Below are 27,970 nucleotides of genomic sequence, written 5' to 3' on the forward strand. Positions count from 1 at the left end.
AAAAAATGTGTGGTTTATATGGTTTAGAAAAACCTATAAATTAGTTTTATGTATTCATTCTCAAATATCCCAAAACAAAAAGAAGAAAAGCTTAGAGAGAGAAAAGCTTTTGAGAGAATTTTTGTGAGAAAAAATTCTTGGGTATAATTGGGGTGTGGGTTGTGAGAAGTGTTGTAAACACTTTGTGTATTTTTTGTTTCTCAATTTCAGTAAAAGAATTGCAGCAGATTTAGACATTTTTGCGTGTGTGTTATTTCCGCTATTATTTTTATTCTCACTAATCTGATTCATAAGAAAATTCGCGTAATTTTTTCCCAACAGGAATAAGGCCAGACCTTAAGACTTACACCATTCTTGTGGATTCTCTCTATCTTTTAGGAAAAGTTGATGATGCTCTGTGTTACTTTGAGGAACTAAAGCAGAGTGGTCTTAGTCTTAATATAGTTTGTTATAAACTTTTGATTAATGCACTTGGAAGATCACTGAGGGTAGAAGAAGCTTTATCACTCTACAATGAAATGCTGAGCAGAGGAATTTGTCCTGATCGTTACACATACAACTCACTAATACTCAGTCTTGGGATTGCGGGAATGGTGGAGCAAGCAGTTTGTTTGTATGAAGAACTACAGCTTAAGGGTTTTGAAGCTGATGTTTTCACCTACAATGCTCTCATTCGAGCCTACATCACGTCAGGGAATACAGATCATGCTTTTGCAGTTTACAAGAAAATGATAGTTGTTGGCTGCGGCCCGAATGTGGGAACGTTTGTACAACTTTCTAATCAAACTCCCAGTATTTTTTCATAAGACCATCTTAGAAAAGGTAATGGGCTTTCCCAATATTTCAGTTGAAAACTTGAGGAACTAAACATAGCTCTGTTATTTTTATTGCATTGTATTACAATACATTATAATAAACTGAGGCTAATCTCATATTTTATAATATCTCTAATATAAACTCTCTGTTTTGAGGGAACATAAGCTGACCACAATATCTCTTCTTTTTCATTTTGAAGTTTTTTCCCTTGAGGTGTCCTTTCGTTGCTCGCATAACTGATGCAGAGGTAAATGAACTTTTTGGTGGATAAACTACAGCTCAATTTATGCAGAGTCAATGGAGAGGTAAACTTGTTTGCTATTTGGTCTTTCTTGCCTATAATATATGAGATATTCCAGTGTATTCAATCTTCATAATTGGTCTTCCGGCTACAGATCCAAGAGTTGGAAGTCTTCCGTCTGCTGAGTTTATCTGAGAGAGTTGTGGCTATGTCATTGGACAATGACTATTTCTCAAGACATGGTGGCTGGTAAGCTAAACACTAATTTTTCTTTGCACAGCTCATTGCCTGGTATGCATCTGTCATTGGACAATGAATATTTCTTGTGTTTTCTGCTGCCATTTTGTGGTTGTGTTTGTTCCTCAGGGGATTGCCTTTAATGGTGGTTGGCGAGTAGACACGGTTTGCCCATTGCTGTACAGTTGAGAATCTATTTGCCTATTTCCCAAGGGTGTTTTTATACTTTTTCCTCTTGGTTATTACATCAAGGATTATAGCAGCTATGGCCATTATTTGTGGTATATTTTCTTAACTAAGCCATTGTTGTTATTGTTGGTTTGAACATTATACAGAATGAAGATAAATGATTGCTAATCAAGCTGCTTGTTATGAGATCTCTCTCTCTATTATTGTACTGCAAAGATGCATCCCTTGCAGGAAGTGGAAAAAAGAAATAGTGGATGCAAGAGTTGTTATTTTTATTTTCTTGTACTTAAAAATTTCAACTTTGGCTAGGCTTCCTCAAATTTTCAGTTTTAAAGCTTGAAGAAATAAACATGGCTCTGATATGCATCCCTTTCTTTGTTACATTATTTACTTAGTAGAGAAATGTGCTGTGCACAACTGTATTATATAGTATATTAGTTATATTATATTATGTGGATAATATTAAAGTGAGTTTGATTGACCTATTTATTTATTGGGTGCCCATCATCACATATGAAATTGGAGTTGAAACAGAGGCGGCGGGGCTTAGTTTTGACCATTTATGGCTTCACCATCCCATTTCCAAGGTCTCTTCTCATCTTTGCTTCTTCTTTTTTCTTTTAATTATATATGTATTTATAAAAATAAAAGAACGAAACTTTCAGACCCAGGAGGTCTAATCTGAGTTTTCTCTCTTGATTAATTCTCTCTCTCTCTCTCTCTGGAACAGAAATTGCTATAGTTCTTATGGGAGTCAGTGGAGCCGGAAAATCGTAAGCCTCGTTCTAAACCTTCTCACTTCTTGTTCTTAACCAAATAAAAAAAGTTCAGAAATTACTGAATTTCTCACATCTTTAGCTTTGTTTATGCGCATTTATCATAATTTTTAAGAAATACGTCTTTACAATTATTGTTGAATTAGCTATATTATATCTTTAATTTATATATATATATATACATATAAATTGTGGTGAAGCAGTATAATTTTTCAGAACAGAGTAAAAACCAATACAACACTACTCTGTATATAAATTTTTCTGGTGAATATTTTTTATTGTAAGCATATATTATATATATATATATATTTATACATTGCTGGTTTGTGTGGTTATGTAGTACAATAGGCGAGATGCTGGCAAAGAAGACAAATTTCATCTTCATTGATGCAGATGATTTCCATCCCAATTCAAACAAAGGTAAATTTACTTAAACAAATTCATACATCATTATCCATGTTTTTGTATAGCTTCCAAAAGTTTGTGTTTTTCTTCAAATATCAGAAAAGATGAAGAATGGGATCCCTCTTTCAGAAGAAGATAGAGTCCCATGGCTTGAAACACTTCGAAATGTCTTAAGACAATGTTTAGAAGATAAGAAAAGCGTAATTCTCGGTTGTTCGGCGCTGCAAAAGCAATATAGGGAGATTCTTAGATCGGCTGATCCGAACTATGTGCCACAAAGCTATGTCAGCAGCACTGTCAAGTTTGTTCTGTTGGATGCTACGGCTGAGGTGCTTGCGGCACGGTTAGAGAAGAGAGCTGCCCAAGGAAAGCATTTCATGCCCTCTACCCTTTTAAAATCACAGTTGGAGTTGCTTCAGATTGATGATTTTGAGAGTATATCAAAGGTAGATGCCACTCTCACCCCTCAAATTATTGTAGATACCATTCAAACACTCATATTATGAAGAGATTAATTTCTTTAACTTGGAGAAATAACTGTGTTTGGTATTGATATGGATTGTTCAACAGTGCAAGGAATCTTACCATTACATATTGACCATTGTGGTAGTATTTTCTGCATCATATATATCTTGATTTTCATATTTAAACAATAATACTTGGGTCCAATATCTTATGAGCAAGTATTTATTAGAGTTGTTGAGTTTATTTTGTTCTTCATTTAGAAGGCAACAAAACTAAATTACGATACTCTGCAATAGCCCAAATTGGAAAGATATTCCTATACGCCGCGTAATGCAACATGCAAGTCTTCATGTAAACACCCATAAGTTCCTGTAAATTTGCATCAAACCAGCAATAATTTTTTAGCATAGATTAACCTAATAAATAGTGAATCAAATTTTCTATATGATCATATATTTAGATTTAATATATGGCCTAGCAACAACGTCAAGGCTAGTAAGCCACGCCTAAGGCTCCCAACTTAAAAGGACTAATTTTTTTTGGGATAATTTGAAAAATACTCAGTTTTAGAATTAGTTAACTAAAAATAGTTACTAATAATATTTAGTTGAATATTACCCACTTTTTTAAGCACATTTCTCATATTACCCTTAAAACACTACTAAAAGTCTAATGTAAAAATCTCAATATTTGCCTCTGTCGTATCATTTACTTCTCTCTTTAAATAATATTCCATTGTCAGTTCCACTTGACTACTGTATAATGGGTAGAGTCATTAATAATTAGGATATTAATCAAAGAGTTTTAAAAAATGAGTAAAAATTAAAGAGGTTAACTTAAATTGGGTACTAGGTGTAATTTTCACATTTTTTTTTCTATACAAAAGATTCCTAAATTTTTAAGAATACCATTTTATATGTAATATTTATGACAATATCATATTTTTTATTAGATCCCTACAAAAATAATCAATGAAATTAGATGGAGTACTCAGTTTTAGAGGGAGATTTTAATTTCTACCTACTTTCTAATACTCTTACTTTTATACCTAATATTTCATTAAATCTACCCATTATATTATTTTATTAATCTTTCTCCCACTCAATTCTTCTACTGACCCATCATCTTCTATTTACCAACCCAAATCCTTTTAATTTCAGAGAGAGAAAAATTAATGGCAGAGATCTACGTGAAGGTGTGTAGGGTTTTTGAGTAAGGTTACCATAGGAAATATGGTTATCAATTTGGGTAATATTAAACTAAATATATTTATGAGCTAATTTTGGTTAACTAGTCTTAAAAAGTGAGTAATTTTCAACTTATACCTACAAAATCAGGGTACAATCATCAATCATTTTCTTGAATCTTTAACTATTTTTTTTTCTTTTGTTGTATAATAGATGTTATAATTAAGAATAATTATCATTACCTGTTGGGGAAAATCACCGTCTTCTAATTGAGAATTAATCAACAATTTTGCAGCACGATGAATAGGAGTTGGGTCTCTCTCAGCCTATTATAAAATTATTTATATAATTAAAAAAAACTCAAGAATCGAGAAAACATGAGATATAATTGGTAATATAAATTTATGAAAAAAAATCTTACTCTTGTAAAAGCTACTTATATATATATATGTATACACACACAAGAAATGATTACAATATATTTTTTTTTTTGCAAATGCATCATTTTTTTTTTATTTTTGGTATCTGAATAGATATAATTCAAATTTTTTTATATGACGGTGTACATTATAAGTATTTAGTATATCTTGCAAATTTTTGAGAAATTATGAATAGTTTACAAAGCTGAAAACATGGTTTAAACTGTCAAATTTTACATGCGTACACAAAAAAATAGGCACACGTGCAACAGATAGTTTATACTATGTTTTCGGTACCATAAAATATTTAGAATTTCTTGAAAATTCATAGGATAGGATGTTCTAGATAGCTATAATGTACATCGTCATATAATTTTTTTTGGATTATATCTACCCAGATCCGAAAATAAGAAAAAAATACACCAATATTTCAAAAAAAAAAAAATATATATATATATATATAATCAATCACAAACCTGTCTAGCATGGATCAAACTCATCAATGCTAAAGAAGTGTGCACCAAATGAGAGTGGTCTCCTTCTAAGGGAGTATATACCTGTATGAGTTAGAGTATATATAGTGAAAACATATATAGGAATAAAAATGTGATTGAGAATAGAGATATTAAAATGAGAATAATGTGACTGGGAATACATATAGGAATTCAATGAAAGTTAATATATGAATTTTTTTTCTTCATAAAATTAACTAATATATTGTCCATGGGAATGGTCTTTTTTATTCATTTTTCTAAAGGTATTAGGAATATCTGTCATATTTCGCTTTGTAATACTTCAAATAATTTACACAAAAACACTACTTAATTGCTATGTTTTTCCTATGGCGAAATAACTAAAGAAATTGTGCATTGTGATATTTGGGGACCTCATCATATCCCTTCTCATTTTGGCCATAAATTCTTTCTTACTCTTATTGAAAATGCTATTGTCACTATTCCCCAATTCTTAAACATGGTGCACACTTAGTTTATCAAATCATGAGACTCTATCTAAAAATTAATTAGTAACCTGACACATCTAAAAAATTAATTGGCGATTAATAGAGTTATTCCTATTCTTATCGATGACTCAATATTCTTACACTTATTATATGTGAGACACCATACTCCAATATATTTTATTTGAGATATCATTGAAGGAGGAGAGATACAGATATCAAGAAAAACATTTTGAACTTGCTCATATGAATAAATAGTTATTGAATGCATGTGAGTCCTTAGTTCTTTTCACTCATCGGTTTATCGAGATCCCAAATGTGGAATTTGTGGTGTTAATTTGTATCTTGGAGTTTGTGTGTGTGCATGTGCTTAGAACTTTGTTCACCATTGATGACTTGTATATAGCTGAGAACTTTGTTGATCACAGGTTGTAACAGAGAACTTGTCATAGTGAACCCCATTCATGGAGGAACTGGATTAGACTAATACATTGTTAGCTGAATCAGTATAAATTCTAGTTGTCTCTTTCCTTTTACTTGTTATTTATTTGTTAATTTTAGTATTATCGTTTGAGTTTGAATATTCCTTGTTTTGAGTTATGTGCTGTGTATTTACAACATCGAAGAACAATATAAAACAAATATACAGTACTAATTAAAAATATTGGTACCTTATTAGTGCAAGAAGTGTAACTTTCTGCCCAACCACCGTCTTCTCTTTGTGTGTTGAGTAAAAAATCAACCGCTCGACGAACAGCTTGAGAATTATAGCAGTGCTTTCCACCAGCCTCCAATGCTCTAATGGCAAACCACGTACCATATAAGAAGCAAATTCCCCAAACTCCATACCAAGAACCATCAGCCATTTGTGTCTCTTCAATGTAGTTCAAAGCTTTGGTAATGAAATTGTCAATATCCCTTTTTCTATGGTTTGGATATAACTCCCTAAATAGATTTAATGCTTGTATGGAGGAAGAGGTGCACTCTACACACCTGCAATTACCATTAAATATACTCGATGATGACCTAATCAATAAAGGAACAAAATGGTGCTTAAGTTTAGAGAACTGCCAAGGACATTATTGGTGTCAAACACCACAAGGAAGTGACATATAACTAGGTGCAATTATGGGGTATCACCTCATGTGGTGTCGGAGACCTTAATGTGCAAATAGCAACACTCTTAAGTTTACTTACTCATATTCAACGATAAGATCCTCCATGAACTCCACCGGATTAAGCCACTATAAAAGGAGGGAAATAATTAATGCATTGCTTCCAATATTAACAATAATGAAACAAAAATTAATGTGTACAATTACAAGATAAGGGGGATAGATATAGAGTTCTTTTCTTTTTATTACTTCCAATATTTTTGGACCTCCTGCCGGTTCCCAAGCTGATAGACCACCATTTCCACTCTGTTTTAGAGATATAGTAATGGGTATTAAATTGTGTTAATATCATGTGTAATTGATTAATAAATATAAAATTTAAGTTATTTATATAAGTGTATATATGGTCCTATCATGGATATATTTTCTCACCTGTAGTGAAAGAATGATATTGACAGAATCGTACATGTGTTCTACTTTCATAGGCTTTCCCACAATGTTAGGGGACATCATTGACAATAATAGGCAACACTAACAAAAGAACATCAAAAAGAAGAAATTAATTTAAATCAAGGGTTTTGTCTAATAATTAAAGTCTCAGCCTGATATAAATATATATATATATATATTTATAGGATAATTCTTTAAGCTCGCTGGTAGGGCTATTAATATTTTCGATCCGTGAACAGTTTTCGGCGCGATTTTTTTTATAACCGTGTATATTGTAGCTATTTAAATCATCTTGCAAATTTTCAGAAAAATCTGAATAATTTACAGTATCAAAAACTAAGTTCAAACATGTTACACGCATGACTAATTTTTTTTATGCACGTGGAAAGCAACATGTTTGAACTTAGTTTTCGGTACTGTAAACTATTCAGAATTTTCTGAAAATTTGCAGGATGCTGAAAACTGTTCACGGGTCGAGAATACTAAAGACCACCACCAATTGAGCTTAAAGTGAAGTCTCCTGTATTTATATATAAATATATATAGGATAAGTATATACCTTGAGACCTTCTGCAGTGCAATCCGAAACTTGCCATCCATGATCTCGATCAGAAAAAGTCCATCCTCCTTTGGAAATATGTCGAAAATACTTTGAACGGTTAGGGGGATCATCCCTCACCTGTGACTGCTTCAAGAACTCATGTGCTTTCTTTAGTACATCTCCAATTTCCTCGCTAATATTTGCTGCCAATAGAGCTTGCACAGAGAGACAACAATCCCAAGCTTGACTACCAAAACTCTGTACACTTACATATAGCTATCGTAAACAAATATTTTATATAGAACCAAATACTTTCAAGTTCATCGATGTTGAATTACTGACCTGCATAGTGATTCCATCTTCTGCAACCCATAAATAATCTGCAATTCTGGGAATGTGTTTTTTGAAATATTCTCCATTTGGATCCTCTACCCAACAAGCCAGCATCATTAATGGCTGCATGTATATATTTATATAGCAGGTTCAACATATATAAAGTTAGGTTCAACATATATAAAGTTAGCTTATAATAAAGAGAAACAGACATATATATATATAAATATATAGAAAGCGACAACAAACGCATTCTATTTTTTTCAACATCGGTGCATCCTATATATATATATCTATATAAACATATGTAGAGTCACCTTCTCAACACATCCAATTGTGATATATCGGCTATTCTCATCTTCGTAATGAATGTGCTCCATTACTTTCTGAAGTGATTTCTCTCTTATCTTTCTTAAAGGCCAATGACCAATAAAAGTCTCAGTAATGTAGTGGACACTATCCCATAATAGATGTTGTAGCCTACTATGGCGATAGTAGTTATCAGTCTGTGATTGTGAAATTTCATTAGAGATTCAATTTATATATATAAAGTAGTAGTAATTGTTACATACATCTACCTTTAGTATTATAAGTGGACAATATATAATGCAGTTACACAAAAAATTTCATAAATTTTTAGGAAATTCTAAATAATTATGAATGTTGAAATTGTTATTCAAACAACTTATTGCATGATTGTTTTGATATTTATATGCACTTGTAATATGCTATTTGAATTTTGATTTTGATATCTTAAATTATTCAAAAAAAATTGAAAAATTTATGGAAGATTATTTGTAAGTAGCAAAAAAAAAAAAACTATGCAACTTAATCATGTACCAAAAATATTAAAAATAGTAATAACAATCACTAACTAATAATTTTCCACTTATATATGTATACATAAATACTAGGTATAAAATACGTGCAATGCACGTTATATTTCGGTGAAGCAAAATATAGAACACGATGACTCCATTTGGTGCCATGTTATACGCTTATATATATATAAATAAATATATATATATAAACACACACATAGAAAAAGAAAAGTTGGGTTTTTTCAATTATAGCCTTCAGGGGGATTGAGTTCTTGATAAATGTAAAAAAAAAAATTGGTAGCTCAGCAGAGGATGTGGCTTTGTTTCTGAAGAACACTAATGGCTTGAATGAAACAATGATCGGTGACTATTTGGGTGAGAGAGATGAATTTCCTCTGAAAGTTATGCATGCCTATGTGGATTCCTTTAATTTTAAAGGGATAGATTTCGGTGAAGCAATAAGGTTTTTCCTGCGCGAGTTCAAGTTGCCTGGAAAGGCACAAAAGATCAATCGCATCATGGAGAAGTTTGCCAAACGGTATTGTAAATGCAATCCGAGTTTATAATGATGAGAGAGGAGGTTTGATGAGATAATAATTTTTATCATGGCTGTAAATGCTAATGGTTGTGTCATATGATAATGGTTGTATATTTCTCAACAGTTGCATTATTTGACTAAATTTCTGTTAAAGTGTTAATAACCAACTGTTGAATCGTACCAAAATTTGTTAATTCGTACCAAAATCTGTTAAATACAAATTTATATAATAGGTAAGATATATAATAGCAATGCAGAGCAATGTCATGAGTTCACTACCATTATATTATTATTATTATCACGTGAAACTCACATTCACATTAGGAGTTGAAAATCACATCATTCAAGATATATCAAATGTAATAAAGTGGAAATAATAAGCTTGATCACCTCGACACAAAGATGTCGCATTTTGCTCCACCTGATTTGTTTGTAAGGCTCATTGTAGATTTCTTCTCTTAGTGCTTGAATCAAAGGTGTGATTGGGCCAACGTACTTTCTCCCATAAAAATATGACATTGGCAAATAAGTCAACCGAGTATAGCATAACATCTTCGCTGTATTGTCACAAAATTAAGATTATCACATATATAATGTGTATATTACTCATTAATGAACTATATATTTAATCAAGAGACATATATATACATATATATATATATATAAGTCATAAGACATGAGATATATAGCAGATGAACATTACAAGGATGAAGAATGAATGGGTTGAACCAAAACTCTGGTGGCATTGGATTGCATCCTTCCCAATCATACACACCAAGTATCTACAAAATCATAAAATATAGCAGCCATTTAATATATATATATAGTATAGAGATAAGAAAAAGATAGAAAAATTAGGAGTTATCATCAAATTAATAAGACATGTAATTTTCTTAAATAGATTTTATAATTTATTTGCACTTATCTTTTTAAGTGATTTGTATTTATCTTTAGATATATAGCATTATATATTGCATAGAATTGTTTCGTTTTGTCTGTTTAAGTTTGGGATGAACTTTTCTTTGTAATATATAAATATGGAAATTGATAAATTACAAAGTTTGTGCCATTATTTACAATATTCATATTATTCTCTGCAATTACTTATATACTAGTATACGTTAACTTTGCATATATATATATATATATATATAGAGGATAGTTCTAAAAAGGTGTGCACATACATGTTGTGTTTCCAGTTTTTTGAACAGTTTTTGGCGTGATTTTCTTAGGATTGCATATATTGTAGTTATTTAAAATATCTTACAAATTCTCAAAAAATTCTGAATAATTTACAATATCAAAAATAAGATTCAAATAGATTGTTGCACGCTCATAGAAAATAGTATATTTGAACATAGTTTCGGCAATGTAAATAATTCAGAATTTCCTGAAAATTTACAAGATGCTCTAAATAAATACAATATACACGGTTATAAAAAAATCGCGCCAAAAACTATTCAGGAGTCGGGAAACACAAAAATATGCACTAAAAAGGTATGCACCAAATAATTATCCTATATATTATCGTTTTATAATTGAAGTAATCATTTAGAAGAACTTACAGACATCCATATCTTTCCCCAAGAGGCAGATCCAGTTGCTCCACCATGGTCAAGAATCCATTTTCGAGCTCTGGTGCATGCATTATCAAGGCCACCATTTGACCCTTCTCCAAGAAGACGCATGGCCACATAGTTCATAACTGTGCACATCATCATGCTTGGACCCTCAATGTGCAATCCCCATCCACCATCTTCATTTTGATGACAATACATATACCATAACATTTCTTTCTTATGATGTTCATTGAGTACTGTGTCCAAATGACCTGTAATATACATGCAAAATACCTATATATGCAAAATATAATAAGTAATATTAATTTCTAGTCATTGATGGAACAATTCATGACATCATAATTAAAGTATCATAAAAATATAATTTTTTTTAAATATTACTTATATTTTTTTAATAAATCTAATTAGCCACAATAATATGAGTGAATTAAAAACCATATATATATATATATATAGGGAGCGATTACAACGCATCTTTTTTTTTTTTTTGCAACATCGGTGCATCCTTTTTCTATTTCAGCACCTGAATAGTTATAATCCAAAAAAAAATTTATATAATGGTGTACATTATAGTTATCTAGAACATCCTACAAATTTTCAAGAAATTATGAATAAATTATGGTACCGAAACAGGGTCTAAACTGTATGTTGCACGTGTTGACGCGTTTTTTCGCCAATAGATAATTATACGGATAAATAGGATGGATTAGTGCAGATTGATAAACCGTAACATGAAAATAATAGTAATCTAGAATGTGGAAGCTAATTGCAAGAAAAAGATGGTCACTCCTTTTTTAGGTGGTTCGGAGGTTAAAATCCCCCTAGTCCACCAGTCGATATTATTAATATCTCTTTTCTATTTCTTACAAAATACTTGTTTTACAAGAAGAAGCCAACCCCTCGCACTACCCAGGGTTTCGGTATTTATAGGAGATTGATCTCTGAGTAGGTATTGGGGTCATCCCGTGATCTAATCATCCATCATGTCATTAACATGACACCGATGATTAATTCCTAAACCTTACAATAAAGTGTGGTCTAATCAATAGGTAAGGATGGGCAATGCGTATCCGAAAATTCAGGAATAGAACAAACATGTGATGTCTGATATATGCACGTTTATATTGCGTGGTTGACTTTACAAGGATTCGGGGGTGTCAGACCTCTGATGCATCACGAGCTTAATGCAGCGCTAGCTCGTGGCTTCTATTATGCCGACGCGATGGCCCTAAGGAGCAGCTAAACGATCCACCAGCTCGGGCTGGTTAGATAGGGGACCGTAACAAACAGCTCCGGGTGGACGGTTGACACGTGGCTGATCGATTTAGGCCCTTCTCTAGCTCGCCAAAGTGTGTGCGGATATTTAGGGCGTACACGGGTACCGGACACGTGGAGCGCCGTGGTTGGCGACTGTTCGGATTCTGAGAATTACATTAAATGACCTAGCCACCTTTTTGCCGTCGTTTCGTCTCTCGAGTTATGACCCTCGTGTCTCGCATTAATTTGATCGGACGGTCCTCGTTTCCTTATGCCTCTTACATATATATAAGGTTGGCAATCTTCAGTACTTGTCACTCTTCGTTTGAAATTTTTTCCTCATTTTCTCTCTTTTGAGTTTCAGAAGTTCTTCTTCTTCCGGTCATAATCCCAGAAATCCCCACGTTCTCGCCACGAGGGTCTCTCAGAAGTCCACCTTTAAGGATTCCACCAGGACTCCTACTCCTACGCTTTTTGCAACTTTCACTCTGAAAATACACTGTAAGTTCCCTGTCCGTTTGTATGTTTCGATTTTCCCGTTTCTTTGTTAGGAAAATCTATTTCTCAGTCGTGAACAATAGGTTGTTTTTGACTGGTTTTTGGCGCATAGGTTTCGATTCTAGGCATATTGATTATATTTAAAAACATATCTAGGAATGTGGTGTTCATAACTAGGTGACTTCTGGGTAACTTTCTGGGCAATTTTCTGGGTAAATTTAGGAAATGCCTATTCGGAATATGGAAGGTGAGAGGTTTTTAGGGTGCAAAACCGGGTAGCTTAGGGATCACGCTTCCTAGGTGGTTTTAGTCTAAAAATTTCCTCTCCAAGGCAAGCAATAATCTGCCCCTCCTGACACAAAGATCCCTGGAGATCAGGGATTCGTTGGAAACATGGGCGTGTGACTATGGCAACGTGTGGCTTCACACACCGCGGGCTGAGTTTATCTTATCCCGTGTATGAAAATCACTTATTCTCGCGCTATTTTTCCTTTCTTACTTTTTAGGTCGCCTATTAAGTTTTTCCTCGTTCTTGTTCGCTAGGCGACCAGATGGGACCCAGGAAGAACGTGCCCAAGAAAAGCACGGCTGGCTCATCGTCCTAGCAGTCCAGCAAAGGGAAAGAGATCGAGGTGGAGTCTCCCATCCCCCAGTTTGGTCCCACGGTGGAGAAGGAGGTCGAGGTGGGACCTGACGCTTTCTTTGAGGTGGAGAGGATAGCCTCAAAGACACTACTACAAAAAAGGGTTTTTAGGACACTTTTTTAGGACACTCACATATATGCGAGTCCTAAAAACAACTTCTGGACTTTTTAGGACTCGCGTTGCGAGTCCTTAAATAATATCTTTTAGGACTCGCGTTGCGAGTTCTAAAATCTCTGTGTGTCCTAAAAAAGTTTGATTTTGGGTTTTAAAAAAACACCTCCTGGACTTTTTAGGACTCGCGTTGCGAGTCCTAAAAAAGTTTGATTTTGGATTTTAAAAAAACACCTCCTGGACTTTTAAGGACTCGCGTTGCGAGTCCTTAAAGAATATCTTTTAGGACTCGCGTTGCGAGTCCTAAAAAAGTTTGATTTTGGATTTAAAAAAAACACCACCTGGACTTTTTAGGACTCGCATTGCGAGTCCTAAAACCTTATATGTCTCCTAAAAATTTAAATTTTAAAAAATCACAAATTCCCTCCAATCTTCTGGACTTTTTAGGACTCGCGTTGAGAGTCCTTAAAGAATTTCTTTTAGGACTTGCAACGCGAGTCCTAAAAACTAATGCATGTCCTAAAAAAAATTAAATTTAAGTATAATATTAGTGGTAAATTTTAAGGACTCACTTTGGGTGTCCTAAAAACTTTTAAGTAAAAAATGATAAATAAATGAATAAATTAAAATTTTATTTTAATAACTAAATTAAAAAAAAAAACAGATTTCTTTTATTTTTATTTTTTTTAAAAAAAAAAAGAAAATTTAATTTTATTTATTTGGGTCTGAATATACATTTAAAAAAAAATTGATCAATCACTAAGTCCCTAACCCTAAACGTTTCAGCCTCCTCCTCCCAACCTCTTCTCCCCAGCCGATAGCCTCCTCCTCCCAACCCTCTTCTCCATGGCTTGCTCAAGCAGATGAGGCGGTGGGGCTCGCTGGACGGTGGCTCGCGGAGGGGCTCGCTGCAACGCCGTCGACGAGATTGCTTGCGGAGGTGGTGGCTCGGAGGGGCTCGCTCACAGAGGTGCTGGCGCGGAGGGGTCGCTCACAGAGGCGGTGGCTCGGAGGGGCTCGCTCACAGTGGCGGTGGCGCGGAGGGGCTCGCTCACAGAGGCTGTGGCTCGCGGAGGGGCTCGCTCACACAGGCGGTGGCTCGGAGGGGCTCGCGGAGGGGCTCGCTCCTAGAGGCGGTGGCTGGCTGGTTGTATTTGTTTGGATTTTAGTTGTTGTATATGGATTTTAGGTGGTGGCTGGCTGATATGTTGATTATATATAATCATTAATATTATTGGTTTTTGCATATATGTTATTCGGATGATGGTGTAAAATCATGTAATATTATTGGTAATGTTTGATTTTGTTTTTGTTCAACTAATAATAATAATAATTCTAATATTTTTTGTAATTTATTTATTTTAAATATATAAGTATATATTTATTATTTATTCAGCAATAATGAGATTTAAAAAAAATTTTGGGCATTTTACCCAAATTTTGATTTATTAAATAAAATTATATAATTAATTAAAAGGTATTTAAATAAATTTTTTAGGACACACATTGTGAGTCCTAAAAAATTTTTTTTTGTAGTAGTAAAAATTTTTTAGGACTCGCAACGCGAGTCCTAAAAACCTGAGTTTTTAAGGCTCTCAAATAGAGGACTCGCGTCCCGCGAGTCCTAAAAAATTTTTTAGGACTCGCAATGCTAGTCCTAAAAAGTCTTTTTTGTAGTAGTGAGATCACGACCCAAGAGAGGGTCAATAAGATTATGCTGTCCCATAACATCGAGATTGGGACTGGCGCTCTTATTGCCCGACCTCCCTTTGAGGGGGAAAGGAGCTGTGCGCCACTTGAGGAGGAATTCGCGGCTTGGAGCGATGAGCACCTGAGGGCCGGGCCTTCCTCCCCCTCGATCAATACTTTGTCGACTTCCTCAACTATGTGAAGCTGGCGCTATTTCAACTCCCCCCGAACTTATACCATCTGCTGGCCAAGTTGAGGTATATTTTCCTGCAACAGATGTGGGAGGTCCCCACCCCTGCGAACATCCTTTATTTCTTCTGCCTCAAGGCTAGCCCAGATCAACGGGGACGAGGCGACGGGTTTTACTACCTGACCCGCTTCCCGAATTCTCCTCCAGTCATCGAACTGCCCAGCCATCCCAACGATTTCAAAGACCAACTCTTTATGTCGAACGGGTTTCACAACTGCGAACATCATTATTTCAACCGTCCTCGTAAGTTCTCTCTATTCTCAGCTCGTAAAATCATCATGTTATTTTATTCCTTTTCGCGTGTACTGACTTGAACATCATTGTGCACCCATTTTTGCGAGGACAGCCAAATCAGTGACCCTTGGGGGTCAATACGATACTTTGGCGGGAGCTTCCGTCTAGTGAGAAAGACTATCGCCAGCTTGTGTCTGATGAGACGATGTTGGTGTGTAAGTTAATTTCTGCGGGCCAGACTCTGGCCTTGAGGAGGACGCGGGCTAACTACCCAGTAGCTTGCGAGCTGGTGCCTATTCCCGAGGGGGATGCCGCAGACGGTGATGGCGATGAGCAGGACGAAGAAGATGAGGTGCTGCTCGAGGCCTCGATGTGGATCGGGTTCAGTCGGGGGCAGCAGCCAGCCCCTCCGGCCAAGGTAACCCATACCCGTTTAGGGACCTAGGCAGGGCTGCTGCAGACCTTAGGCTTGTTAGGTTTAACCCAAACCAGCTCGTACATCGTCATCAAGATGACCCGGACCTTAACATAACCCTACTTCAGTATGTAGACCAACTAGTGTTACGCCATGATATGGGCCGTCCTAGGGGCACCGTAGTAGTAGACAACACCTTGTCCTTCAGGTCGGCCTTCTTTGAGGAGTACGGGACCAACCTTAGGTCGTGGCCCTCCCTTCTGGAGGGTGTAGTCGCTCCAGGGCTTAGACAATACGTAGAGGAGTCCAGTCCTGAGGTAGACCCGGACCCAGAGCCCTCTCTGATTCGTGAAGTAATAAACTTAGATTCCCCTATAGAAGTTCTGAGGCCGGAGGTCGTGGCAATAGATTCCTCCTCTAGCTCGGAGGGTAGGACTTTTTCAATACACCTTTAGATTTCTCTTGTAATAAAATAACCTTACATGTATACTAACGTTCCTTTCTTTTTGTTTCAGGTGAGGAGATGTCACAACCCAGAGACAGCGCCCTGCGATCCATCTTCCACGGGGGAACCCTCCCTCCGGACCATCCGGGCTGTTGGTCAAGAGACCTCGGCTGGCCAAGAAGAATCCTGCCTCCGGGACAACCTCCAAGTCCCGCGCCAAGGGGAGGAGTCAGATCCCCGCAGCCACAGAGAATGTGCCTTCTCCTCCCCTGCGACCTTCAGCCCCTACTCGGGAACAAGAGGCACCAGCTGGAACTCCGCCAGTCCCCGCTCCCATCGTGCGCATCCCGGTTAATGCCCAGGACCTGGAGAAAATCCCAGAGACCTTCCGAGGGACGGTCCACGAGACCGCGAGATATACGGTGGAGCATTATTACAAGGCCAACCCGAGGGACTTAAGGGAGATCGAGGCGAGGAGCCCCGAGAATGTCATAGAGTCCACGCTGGGGATGAACCTCACAGTAAGTTTACTTAGTTAAATTTCTTTGCTTTCTTCCCAGCACGTGTCTTACACTTTGTCTTTGCAGGCGGCTTTAGCTCTACACCTCAGCATAGCTCGGACCAGGGCCAGGACTGACGAGCTCATGGGCGAGCTCCAGACTGCCCATATCGCTCTCGCATCTGTTCAACAACAAGAGCAGAGTGCCAAGGTCTCCTTGACGACTGCCAAAGAAGTTGAAAAGGCTGCGAAGGCAGCCTTGGCCGCTGCGAAGGCCGCCTTGGCCGCTGCGAAGGCCGAGCTCGAGGAGGCCAAGGCTAAGCAGCTGGAGGCCAAGGCCGCCACCGTGGCAGAGAGGGCGTCCTCCATCTCCTCCATGGAGGCCATGCTCTATCATTGCTGGGCCTTCAACTAGGACGGCGACTTCTCTTTTCTGGCCCCCGAGGTGTGGGAGCCATTCCTCGAGAAGTTCAAGGCCCGTCTTCAACAGGAGCCGCCTTCTGAGACCGGGGAGACTTCCGCTGCCGGCGAGCAAGAAACCGAGGGGGTAACCTCTTCGGAGCGACCTAGGGGGGCATAGAATTTTTGTATTTTTCATTTTTATTTACCTCTGCAATTATCTACCACGAGGTTTTTTCTCCTCGAGACAATTGATTTTAGTTACCCCGAATTTTATTTCAATCTACTTTATTTATTATTATTTTTTATGTGTTTGGTAAAAACTTAGTTCATGTTAGTTTATTGACTGTTTTTCTTTGAGATTGCAAAGTATTGATAGTCAATTTTAACCAACTTCTAAGTTTTAGGACCTGGTTGTGTCCAGGATATTTAATTTTAAAAACTTAGTTCGCGTTAGTTTTATCGATACCTTGTGCCTTTTAGAAAAAAAAACACTGGTCAATCAATTTAACCAACTTCTAAGTTTGAGGACCTGGTTGTGTCTAGGATATTAATTTTAAAAACTTAGTTCGCGTTAGTTTTATCGATACCTCGTGCTTTTTAGAAAAAAACCAGTTAATCAATTTAACCAACTTCTAAGTTTTAGGACCTGGTTGTGTCCAGAATATTAATTTAAAAACTTAGTTCGCATTAGTTTTATCGACACCTCGTGGTTTTTAGAAAAAACATTGGTTAATCAATTTAACCAACTTCTAAGTTTTAGGACCTGGTTTTGTCCAGGATATTAATTTGAAAACTTAGTTCGCGCTAGTTTTATCGACACCTCGTGCTTTTTAGAAAAAACACTGGTTAATCAATTTAACCAACTTCTAAGTTTTAGGACCTGGTTGTGTCCAGGATATTAATTTTTCACGTTAGTTTTATTGACACCTCGTGCTTTTTAGAAAAAACACTGGTTGATCAATTTAACCAACTTCTAAGTTTTAGGACCTGGTTGTGTCCAGGAGATTAATTTAAAAACTTAGTTAGCGTTAATTTTATCGACACCTCATGCCTTTTAGAAAAAACACTGGTTAATCAATTTAACCAACTTCTAAGTTTTAGGACCTGGTTGCATTCAAGATATACGCCCCCCAAGTAAGCAGAAAGAGATCTTTCTCGGTTACTTTGAACACGCTCTTTTAAGCCTATATGCATACAGAAACATACAACGATACAATAAATTTACTTCTCATTTTTTAATAAAACAGGGTGGCTTTTATAGTTTAAGCCTTACAAAATCACAACTATTGATAATATTTCTTCAGGTGCACAACGTTCCATGTCTGTGGGACTGTTTCTCCATTAAGCCGAGCTAACTTAAAGGTTCCTTCCTTCACAACCTCTATTATTTGATAAGGTCCTTCCTAGTTTGGTCCCGAAACTCCGTCCTTGGGATCCTTACCGGCTAAAAAGAGCCTTCGGAGCACCAGGTCGCCTAAGTTAAAGGCGTGCCTCTTGACCCTTGAGTTGAAATAGCGAGTGATTTTTGTTGATAATGCACGAGTTGCAACTGTGAATATTCTCATTTTTCATCAATTAGGTCGAGGGACGCATTAAGCAATTTATCGTTTTGTTCTTGGTTGAACACCCGGACTCTGTGCGAGGCTATCTTTGTTTCGACAGGAAGGACAACTTCACTTCCGAAGGTCAGGGAGAAAGGAGTATGCTCCGTCGAAGTTCGGTGTGAGGTCTGGTATGCCATGGCACCTATGGGAGATGTTTAGGCCAAATTCCCTTACCTTCATCCAGCCTCTTCTTAAGGCTCTCTTTGAGCGTCTTATTCATAGCCTCGACCTGCCCATTAGCCTGGGGATAAGCCACGGAGGAAAAACTTTTTAATTATGCCGTATCTTTCATAGAATTCGGTGAAGAGATCGCTATCGAACTGGGTTCCGTTATCCGACACGATCTTCTTTGGTAGCCCAAACCAGCAGACAATATTCTTAACAACAAAATCGAGGAATCTTTTCGACGTTATTGTCGCCAGGGGCTCTGCTTCTGCCCACTACGTGAAGTATTCAATAGCTACTACCGCATAGCGAACTCCTCCTTTTCCCGTGGGTAGGGCACCAACTAAGGCAATCCTCCAGACCGCAAACGGCCACGGGGACGAGATCATCTTCAGCTCGACTGGCGGAGCTTGGGCGATCGTGGCGAACTGCTGGCACTTGTCACACTTTTGGACGTGAGAAATTGAGTCCTTTGATAGACTGGGCCAATAATATCCTTGCCTCAATATCTTCAAGGTCAGGCTTTGCCCCCCAGCGTGATCCCCACAAAAGCCTTCATGCACCTCATGTAGAATAGTCTTGGCCTCATCTAGTAGAACACATCGCAGAAGAGGCAAAGAAAGGCCACGTCGGTACAACGTCCCGTCTATGATTGTATACTTCGGAGCCTGATAAAGCATTCTCCTCGCGTCGCTTCGCTCTTCAGGTAATTTTCCTGTTGTAAGGTATTCGATTATGGGAGTCATCCAGGTTGGCCTGGCATCGATCATCTCGACCTCCCTCGCAGTCTCATCTACGCTTGGCCTTTCCAAGAATTCCACCGGTATCAAACCCAAGGTTTCAGCCTCCCTGGAGGTGGCGAGCTTTGCTAAGGCATCGGCATTGGCGTTCTGCTCCCGAGGGATTTGTTCGACTAAGCTGTACTCAAATGCGGACAGCTCCTTCTTTACCTTGGCTGAGTAGGCCGCCATCTTGGTTCCCCGCGCCTGGTATTCTCCCGATACCTGGTTAACCACGAGTTGGGAATCGCTATAGCACTAGATGGCCCTGGCCTTCAGCTCCCGGGCCACCCTTAGCCCAGCTAACAAAGCTTCATATTCGGCCTCGTTGTTGGATGCTTCGAATTTGAACCGTAACGCAGAGTGGAAACAATGTCCCTCTAGGGATATCAAAATGATTCCAGCTCCGAACCCATTCTCATTAGACGAACCGTCCACAAAGACTTTCCACAAGGCCTGCATCGGTTCCTCTTGGAATCCAATGCACTCTGCCATGAAATCAGCCAGAGTTTGGCTTTTGATTGCAGTTCGCGGTACGTATAGTATCTCGAATTGGTTGAGCACGATGGCCCACTTCAAAAGACGTCCCGATGCCTCAGATTTCTGCAATACCTACCTTAAAGGTTGATCGGTTATGACGTGGATTGAATGGGATTGGAAATATGGCCTGAGCTTTCTGGAGGTCGTGATAAGGCAGAATGCCATTTTTTCCATCAACGAATATCAAGATTCGGCTTCGAGGAGCCTTTTGCTAATGTAATAGACCGACTTCTAAGACTGATCCTCTTCCCGGACCAACATGGCGCTAGCCACATCTTTCGTGATAGCTAGGTAAAGAAAAAAAGGCTCTCCTGCTGTTGGTTTAGACAACATGGGTGGCTCAGCTAAATGTGCTTTTAGGTCGAGGAAGGCACGCTCGCACTCATCGGTCCACTTGAACTTTTTATTTCCCTGGAGCAGGTTATAGAATGGCAAACACTTGTCGGTTGATTTTGAAATGAACTGATTAAGGGCTGCCACCCTTCCTGTCAGACTTTGGACGTCTTTTCGCGACCAGGGTGATGGCATTTCAAGTGGTGATCTGATTTTATCGGGGTTCACCTCTATTTCTTGGGTGTTGACTATGAAACCCAGAAATTTTCCTGACGCAACCCCGAAGGTACATTTTTGGGATTCAGCCTCATACCATATTTCGTTAAGATCTCAAAACATTCCTTCAGGCCGGGAACATGGTTATCGACTGTTTTTAACTTGACCAACATGTCGTCAACATACACTTCCATGTTTTTCCCGATCTGATTAGCGAAAATTATGTTGACCAATCTCTAATATGTAGCTCCCGCATTCTTCAGCCCGAAGGGCATGACCTTGTAACAATAAACGTTGGTTGGGGTCATGAAGCTAGTGTGTTCCTGGTCCGCAAGGTTCATAGCGATCTGGTTATAACCCGAGTATGCATCGATGAAGGACATGAGCTCGTGCCCCGCAGTGGAATCCGCCAGTTGGTCAATTCTCGACAAAGGGAAGCAATCTTTGGGGCATGCTTTATTCAGATCAGAAAAGTCGATGCAGGTCCACCACTTCCCGTTGGGCTTTGGGACCAAAATAGGATTGGCGACCCAGATCGGGTATTTTGCTTCGCGAATAAAGCTTCATTTTAAAAGTCGAGCTACTTCCTCTTCTAGGGCCTCAACTCGGGTCGTGTCCAGGCACCTCTGTTTCTGGGACTTCGCAGGCATGTTTTTGTCCAAGTTAAGGGTATGCATGATGACGCTTGGGTTGATTCCTATCATGTCTTCATGAGACCAGGCGAACACGTCTAGATTTTCTTGTAGAAATCTCAGCAGCTCCGCCTTTCTCTCATTACAAAGGTTTTTCCCGAGCCTAACCACCCTCGAAGGGTCTCTAGGATCGATGTTCACCTCTTCAATGGCCTGGAGCTCGAATCTATCTTCGCCTATCCTTGGGTCGATATCATCACTCATGGTGATACCTACTCCATCAGCTTCCTGAGGTTTTTCTATCCCAGGAATAGATCTTACTTCCTGAGATTCCTCGCTTCTGCCCTAAATGGTCATCGTCTGCTGCCTGGGTTGTGATTTTCCCTTCATGGAAATGCTATAACATTCCCTGGCGGCGAGCTGATCACCTCGAACCGTACATACCCCTGTAGAGGAGGGGAATTTGACTGCGAGGTGGCGTATAGAAGTTATGGCTTCAAATGCCATCAACGTAGGCCAGCCCAAAATTGCATTGTACGTAGTGGGACAGTCGATAACCACGAACTCGAGGAGTTTTGAGACAGTTTGGGGTCCCTCTCCCAAGGTTATTACTAACTCGATCATTCCTATCGATACTGACCCTTCTCCGGAAAACCCATACAACATCATGGAGCTGGCCTTCAGCTCGGCTACAGACAACCCCATTTTCTCTAGCGTGGACCGGAACAGCAGGTTCACCGAACTCCCATTATCAACTAGCATACTCCTAACTCTCTGGTTGGCGAGCTGGGCAGTTATGACTAGAGGATCGTTATGTGGGAACTGGACATGACTAGATTCCTCTTCGGTAAAACTGATTGGTTGCCTCTCCAATCGTTGTTGTTTGGGTAGATGCTGCTCCGGGATAAATTCAACTCTGTTATGAGACTTCAGCTCATTGACGTACCTCTTCTGGGCACCTCTGCTCGTGTCGGCCAGATGAGGGCCTCCGGAGATGGTGGTTATCTCTCCTCCTATTATAGGAGGAGGGGTGTCCTGATTTACCCGGGCCCCGTGCTGATTTATCGGAGCTTCCGGGACTTGCTGACTGGTAGGGAATCGATTCTGTGCATACTGAGCCAAAGGTCCGGCTCTGATGAGTGTCTCAATCTCGTCATTCAAATGCAAACAATCGTCAGTGTTGTGACCGATGTCGTTGTGGAATCAACAGAATTTGGAAGGATCTCTCTTGGCCTTCTGATTTTTCAAAGGCTCTGGCTTTTTCCAGGGAAGGCGGGCAGAATTTGCTAGGAAAATGTGCTCCCTAGAGCTTGTGAGCTCGGTATAAACCGCGTAGACTGGCTTGAACTTTTCCGCAGGCTTGTTCTTCTTTGGCCCGTGTTGGCCGCCCTCGTCGCTCCCCTTTCTCTTGCCTCCACCCCCATGGTTATTCTGGGCAACGGTTTGAGTCATTTTCACGACATCCATTTCCGCTCCAACGGGCTGATAAAGGGTTTGGCTGGTTCTCGCGACCGATGCTCGCGCCTCTTCCAAGTTTATCCATTCTTGGGCCTTGTTCAAGAATTCATCCACGGTGCTGACACCTCTCCTTTGGATTTCTTTCCACAGCCCACCCCCAACAAGGATTCCAGTCCTCATAGCCATGAGCTTGGAACTATCGTCTGCGTCCCTAGCTCGGGTCGCAACGTTTGCGAACCTGCTCAGGTAAGCTTTTACGGGTTCCCCGGGCTGTTGCTTCACTATCGCCAGGGTGTCCACTTTGACGCGAGCCGCTTGAGAGGCTCGGAACGCCCTCTTGAAATCGGCAGAGAAATTCTTCCACGAGCTAATCGACTGTATTTTACACTGCTTGAACCACTGCCTAGCTAGCTCGATCAAGGTCGAAGGGAATATCAAGCATCTCAGCTCGAGGCCGATATTATGGGCCATCATCGGGGTATTTAACATACCCAAGTGATCCAACGGGTCCCCGTCCCCATCGAATTTGGATAGATGGGGTATCCGAAAACCCGACGGGTACGTCGTGGCTGCTATGTTGGGGGCAAAAAGCTCAAGCTCGTCTCTCGAGTCATACTTGTCCTTGCCCTTTTCTGACAAGAGTTTCTTCATTAGCTCCTTCATCTGAGCTAACATTTCTAGGGTCTGGTCCTTGATCCCTTGGTTGTTCTGGGGCTGTTTAACAGCTCCTGCTCCATTGTACGCGTTAGGCGGGTTATTGTCCTTCCAAGCTTGAGTTTGTTTTTGCGGGACATTCCCTCTGTCACGTACTTCGGAAGGACCATCCTCTCGGCGAGTATGACTTTCATTTCTGGTCGGATCCCCCCTCTGCGAGTTGAGGCGATCTCGAAGGTCGGTTCTTGAGGCGGCCCGAGGGCTTTGCGCCGAACTTAGACGATTGCGCAGGTCTCCACCGAATCTGCCACTTCGGTGGCTCTCGGTCCAATAGCTCCCATTGGAAAAGCTTGGAGCCTGCTGCCGATGGTGAGGATCCGGGATATTCCCGCGTGCTCGTGGGTGATGAGTAGGAACGGCGGGAGGAGGATTCTTTCTGCTGCTCACATGCACCGGAATATCTCGAGCAGGACGAGGAGGAGATGGGTATCTTATTAGCGAAGGGGGATGCCTAACTGGTGAAGCGATCCTAGTCCCATCCTGCCAGATCAAACTAGCTCGCAGTCGTTCTACTCTACCGCCTCCAGCTTCCTACGCCCGGCGGTTTGACCGCGGCTCGGGAGGACTGGTTGGAGCAGATTTTCTGCGTGAGCTTTCCCCAGACCTCCTCCGCGAGCTGCCACGAGCCCTTCTAGGTGCGTTCGATGGTGGAGCCGAACTAGGAGTTGAGGTTTTGACTGATCGACTAACTTGCTGATTGGCCCTGGGAAACTCCTCAAACATAGCTTCCTGGTTATGGTGCGACATGGGCGTAGAACTCGGGGTTGAGGTTCTAACCGACCGACTGGGTCTGGGCCGACTATCCCTGCGGGACTTGCGAGTCCCGCTTTGCCTCTTTCCGACGTTAATGTCGGTTGCAAGAAGGGTAGTTCGGCCAAGACTTCCTCGATTTGCTTAATTTCTCTGGATAGCTGACTCCTCAACTCTATGTTCTCCATTTCTATCGCCGTCAGGTAACCCGAGTTCGAATTTGGCGGTCAGGACGCCAAACTTTCGGCGTCGTCCTGGCCCATCGGCTGCTTTCCCGATCGTTGCTTGACCTCTAGGTTTGGTTCGTTGGATATGGCAGCATGGTGGGCCTCCTGCCCATCATGTTGATCCGCCTCGTTACCATGCCTCGACCGAGTAACCACCATGATCAAGTTTTTGTGATAGCACTAATCTAAACACTCTCAATGAAAGCACCAAACTGTTGACGCGGTTTTTCGCCAACAGATAATTATACGGATAAATAGGATGGATTAGTGCAGATTGATGAACTGTAATGTAAAAATAGTAGTAATCTAGAATGTGGAAGCTAATTGCAAGGAAAAGATGGTCACTCCTTTTTTAAGTGGTTCGGAGGTTAAAATCCCCCTAGTCCACCAGTTGATATTATGGATATCTCTTTTCTATTTCTTACAAAATACTTGTTTTACAAGAAGAAGCCAACCCCTCGCACTACCCAGGGTTTCATTATTTATAGGAGATTGATCTCTGAGTAGGTATTGGGGTCATCCCGTGATCTAATCATCCATCATGTCATTAACGTGACACCGATGATTAATTCCTAAACCTTACAGTGAAGTGTGGTCTAATCAATAGGTAAGAATGGGCAATGGGCCGCATGGCCCAATTCAGGTGCGGAATGTCCGAACACGCATGTTTATACTGCGTATCCGAAAATTCAGGAATAGAACAGACATGTGATGTCTGATATATGCACGTTTATATTGCGTGGTTGACTTTACAAGGATTTGGGGGTGTCAGACCTCTGATGCATCACGAGCTTAATGCGGCGCTAGCTCGTGGCTTCTATTATGCCGACGCAATGGCCCCAAGGAGCAGCTAAACGATCCACCAGCTCGAGCTTGTTAGATAGGGGACCGTAACAAACAGCTCCGTGTGGATGGTTGACACGTGACAGATCGATTTAGGCCCTTCTCTAGCTTGCCAAAGTGTGTGCGGATATTTAGGGCGCACGCATGCCTATTTTTTTGTGTACGCGTGTAAAATTTGACAGTTTGAACTCTTTTTTCGACTTCGTAAACTATTCAGAATTTCTTGAAAATTTGCAAGATATTCTAAATACCTACAATGTACACCGTCATATAAAAAATTTGGGATTATATCTATCCAGATGCTGAAATAGAAAAAAGATACACCGGTATTGAAAAAAAAGGATGCATGATAGTCGTTCCATATATATATATATAATAAAATATATATGATAAATTTCAATAAATTTTTAATTTTTTGTTAAATTTAAAATACTATATTCATATATATTTTCAGTAAAATTATGGAGAAGATTATGCTTCAAATGATATATACTTTTTAATTTATTAGTATTTTAGAATATTGATAATTAAACTTACTAGTGGAGGGATGAAGTACATAATGCCAGAATTTTGAGCAGGCCAATGACCATGTGGTGACTGAAGAATTGACCAGAAGTTGATGGATCTTCTCATGGCCGCATCGGCTACTTCGTATTTGATTTTGTCACCATTCTCGACTTTCACTTGGGGAATAGTTTGTCTAAAGTTTCTTTCTCTTAGCATCTAAATCAAAATAAAATACTTGGCGTAATAAGATGATCAATTAATAATGGTAATTTATATAAATGGTAGTATTATAGTAGTGATTGTTGGGCTTCTTGCTAAAATGAACTATTTTTTTAAATAATTTTTCGCTCGTTTTATTTTGATAATTTTTTACAAAATAATTTTTAACAATTATTCAAATAGTTACTCGAAAATTTTAGATAACCAATTAAATTTTTAGATAGATATCATTTTGTAATATATTACAGAATTTACTCAATATACTTAGACTTTTAATAATTAATAACCAACTCTCTAATAATAAATATATTGTATTGTTAATGAAGTTTCCTAACCAGTTGTAATTCTGTTCTGTTTTGAATGATGCATTAATTTTATAATAATAATAATAATAATGGATTCAACATTTGTGGGCCAAACATGAACCATTAAATTCCACCCACCAAATTGTATTAAAAATGCTTTTTCATGGCAAAATTTGTGGCAATAAATTTCAATATGTGGCAAGAAGTCCAAGGTTGTACGGCAGTCCACTTATTAATGGTGATAATATTCTTTTTGAATATCACGACAGCTACTAAAAATAATAATAATAATAATACTTGTTAAAAAAATGTAGTTCAGAACGGATTGAAGTTAGGACTAAAGAATATATATACTAATACATCATTTATAATATTTTATATCTATATAAAAGTTTAATATAGATATGTGTATGTATTTTTAGGAAAGAACAAATTCTATTATGATTTTATATACTTATATATGTGTTCATATTTAATATACTTTAGACTAATTAGTGTTAATTAATCTAAGTACATAAAACTTAACTCCAACTTTACATTAATTAAATGTAAACTTAATAAGTACATCCTGAAACGAAACAAAATCCAAACTCTATTTTTTATAAAAATAAAAATTATATAATTAAGTTTATATTTTTATATAATAGTAAGTTTACCTGGAGTCGGCAAATGTGATCGCTACAGGGCTTAACCTTGTGGCGGTTTGTGTAAAAATTGAGTCGAGCATCTTCGATCTGGGCTTGTTCTTCAGCAGTGCCTGCGTTGGGGTCAAACTCGAATGTTTGTCTTCCTAAGAAGTTGTTTGTGCTGAACAAGTATGCCTCTTCTGCTCCCCTTCCATACTTGATCTTCCACATCCTTCTCTAACTAGTTATATATATTAATTAATATAATTCCCTAAGCTTAATTAATATATATATATATCACTACTATATATATATATATGTATATCTATACGCAAATATTGTTTGTGATGTATTATAAGAGAAGAAGAGCTTAATTATAAGGGAAAGACCTATAGAAGTTGGAAGAAACTCAGAAATATATATGCATGACATATATAGTTAGGAAATTTCTATTGTGCGGGCTTCAATTTCAACCGTAACTATAGGGCTTATTTTTTAGCCTTTGATTTTGGATCTAATAGCTATAACATATTTGGT

General features: G+C 38.7%; 3 protein-coding genes across 6 annotated transcripts; 2 read left to right on the forward strand and 1 right to left on the reverse strand.

The window, feature by feature from the left end:
- Nucleotides 1–5: 5 nt before the first annotated feature.
- On the forward strand, nucleotides 6–1,454 carry LOC133778063 (pentatricopeptide repeat-containing protein At4g31850, chloroplastic-like). Its single transcript, XM_062217888.1, has 5 exons — nucleotides 6–12; nucleotides 322–763; nucleotides 1,109–1,121; nucleotides 1,212–1,306; nucleotides 1,424–1,454. Exons 1-5 carry the CDS (start codon nucleotides 6–8, stop codon nucleotides 1,452–1,454), a joined length of 588 nt encoding a protein of 195 aa, XP_062073872.1.
- LOC133834288 (gluconokinase-like) lies at nucleotides 335–3,450 on the forward strand. Of its 4 annotated transcripts, none has more exons than XM_062263853.1 (8): nucleotides 335–822; nucleotides 1,016–1,121; nucleotides 1,212–1,306; nucleotides 1,424–1,575; nucleotides 2,009–2,070; nucleotides 2,214–2,256; nucleotides 2,600–2,679; nucleotides 2,764–3,450. In XM_062263853.1, the coding sequence occupies exons 5-8, from the start codon at nucleotides 2,046–2,048 to the stop codon at nucleotides 3,168–3,170; spliced, it is 555 nt and encodes a 184-aa protein (XP_062119837.1). In that variant the 5' UTR covers nucleotides 335–822; nucleotides 1,016–1,121; nucleotides 1,212–1,306; nucleotides 1,424–1,575; nucleotides 2,009–2,045; the 3' UTR covers nucleotides 3,171–3,450. The 4 variants fall into 4 exon arrangements, with proteins under 4 accessions (XP_062119837.1, XP_062119838.1, XP_062119836.1 ...); XM_062263854.1 differs by having other exon boundaries at nucleotides 2,018–2,070; XM_062263852.1 differs by having other exon boundaries at nucleotides 1,424–2,070.
- Nucleotides 3,190–27,970, reverse strand: LOC133834285 (beta-amyrin synthase-like). Its single transcript, XM_062263846.1, has 15 exons — nucleotides 27,464–27,970; nucleotides 26,314–26,499; nucleotides 11,057–11,344; nucleotides 10,195–10,273; nucleotides 9,882–10,048; nucleotides 8,450–8,638; nucleotides 8,142–8,255; nucleotides 7,818–8,057; nucleotides 7,241–7,339; nucleotides 7,058–7,114; nucleotides 6,891–6,937; nucleotides 6,365–6,686; nucleotides 5,212–5,292; nucleotides 4,559–4,642; nucleotides 3,190–3,498 (listed from the first exon to the last, which is right to left on the reverse strand). The coding sequence occupies exons 1-15, from the start codon at nucleotides 27,662–27,664 to the stop codon at nucleotides 3,382–3,384; spliced, it is 2,271 nt and encodes a 756-aa protein (XP_062119830.1). The 5' UTR covers nucleotides 27,665–27,970; the 3' UTR covers nucleotides 3,190–3,381.

Source organism: Humulus lupulus, chromosome 5 (assembly GCF_963169125.1).
Source record: "Humulus lupulus chromosome 5, drHumLupu1.1, whole genome shotgun sequence".
In the NCBI taxonomy this organism is placed as follows: Eukaryota; Viridiplantae; Streptophyta; class Magnoliopsida; order Rosales; family Cannabaceae; genus Humulus; species Humulus lupulus.

What these genes read in the sequence shown, in the direction of transcription:
- LOC133778063 (XM_062217888.1), top strand. An exon ending in TTCTCAAGACATGGTGGCTG is followed by an intron (nt 1,307 to 1,423) that starts GTAAGCTAAACA and finishes TTTGTTCCTCAG; the next exon opens with GGGATTGCCTTTAATGGTGG.
- LOC133834288 (XM_062263852.1), top strand. Translation starts at nt 2,046, where the DNA reads ATGGCTTCACCATCCCATTTCCAAG. An exon ending in GTCAGTGGAGCCGGAAAATC is followed by an intron (nt 2,257 to 2,599) that starts GTAAGCCTCGTT and finishes GTGGTTATGTAG; the next exon opens with TACAATAGGCGAGATGCTGG. An exon ending in CCATCCCAATTCAAACAAAG is followed by an intron (nt 2,680 to 2,763) that starts GTAAATTTACTT and finishes TTCAAATATCAG; the next exon opens with AAAAGATGAAGAATGGGATC.
- LOC133834285 (XM_062263846.1), bottom strand. Translation starts at nt 27,664, where the DNA reads ATGTGGAAGATCAAGTATGGAAGGGGAGCAGAAGAGGCATACTTGTTC. An exon ending in TGCGACATCTTTGTGTCGAG is followed by an intron (nt 8,639 to 9,881) that starts GTGATCAAGCTT and finishes TCACAATCACAG; the next exon opens with ACTGATAACTACTATCGCCA. An exon ending in AAGATGGAATCACTATGCAG is followed by an intron (nt 8,058 to 8,141) that starts GTCAGTAATTCA and finishes GTAAGTGTACAG; the next exon opens with AGTTTTGGTAGTCAAGCTTG.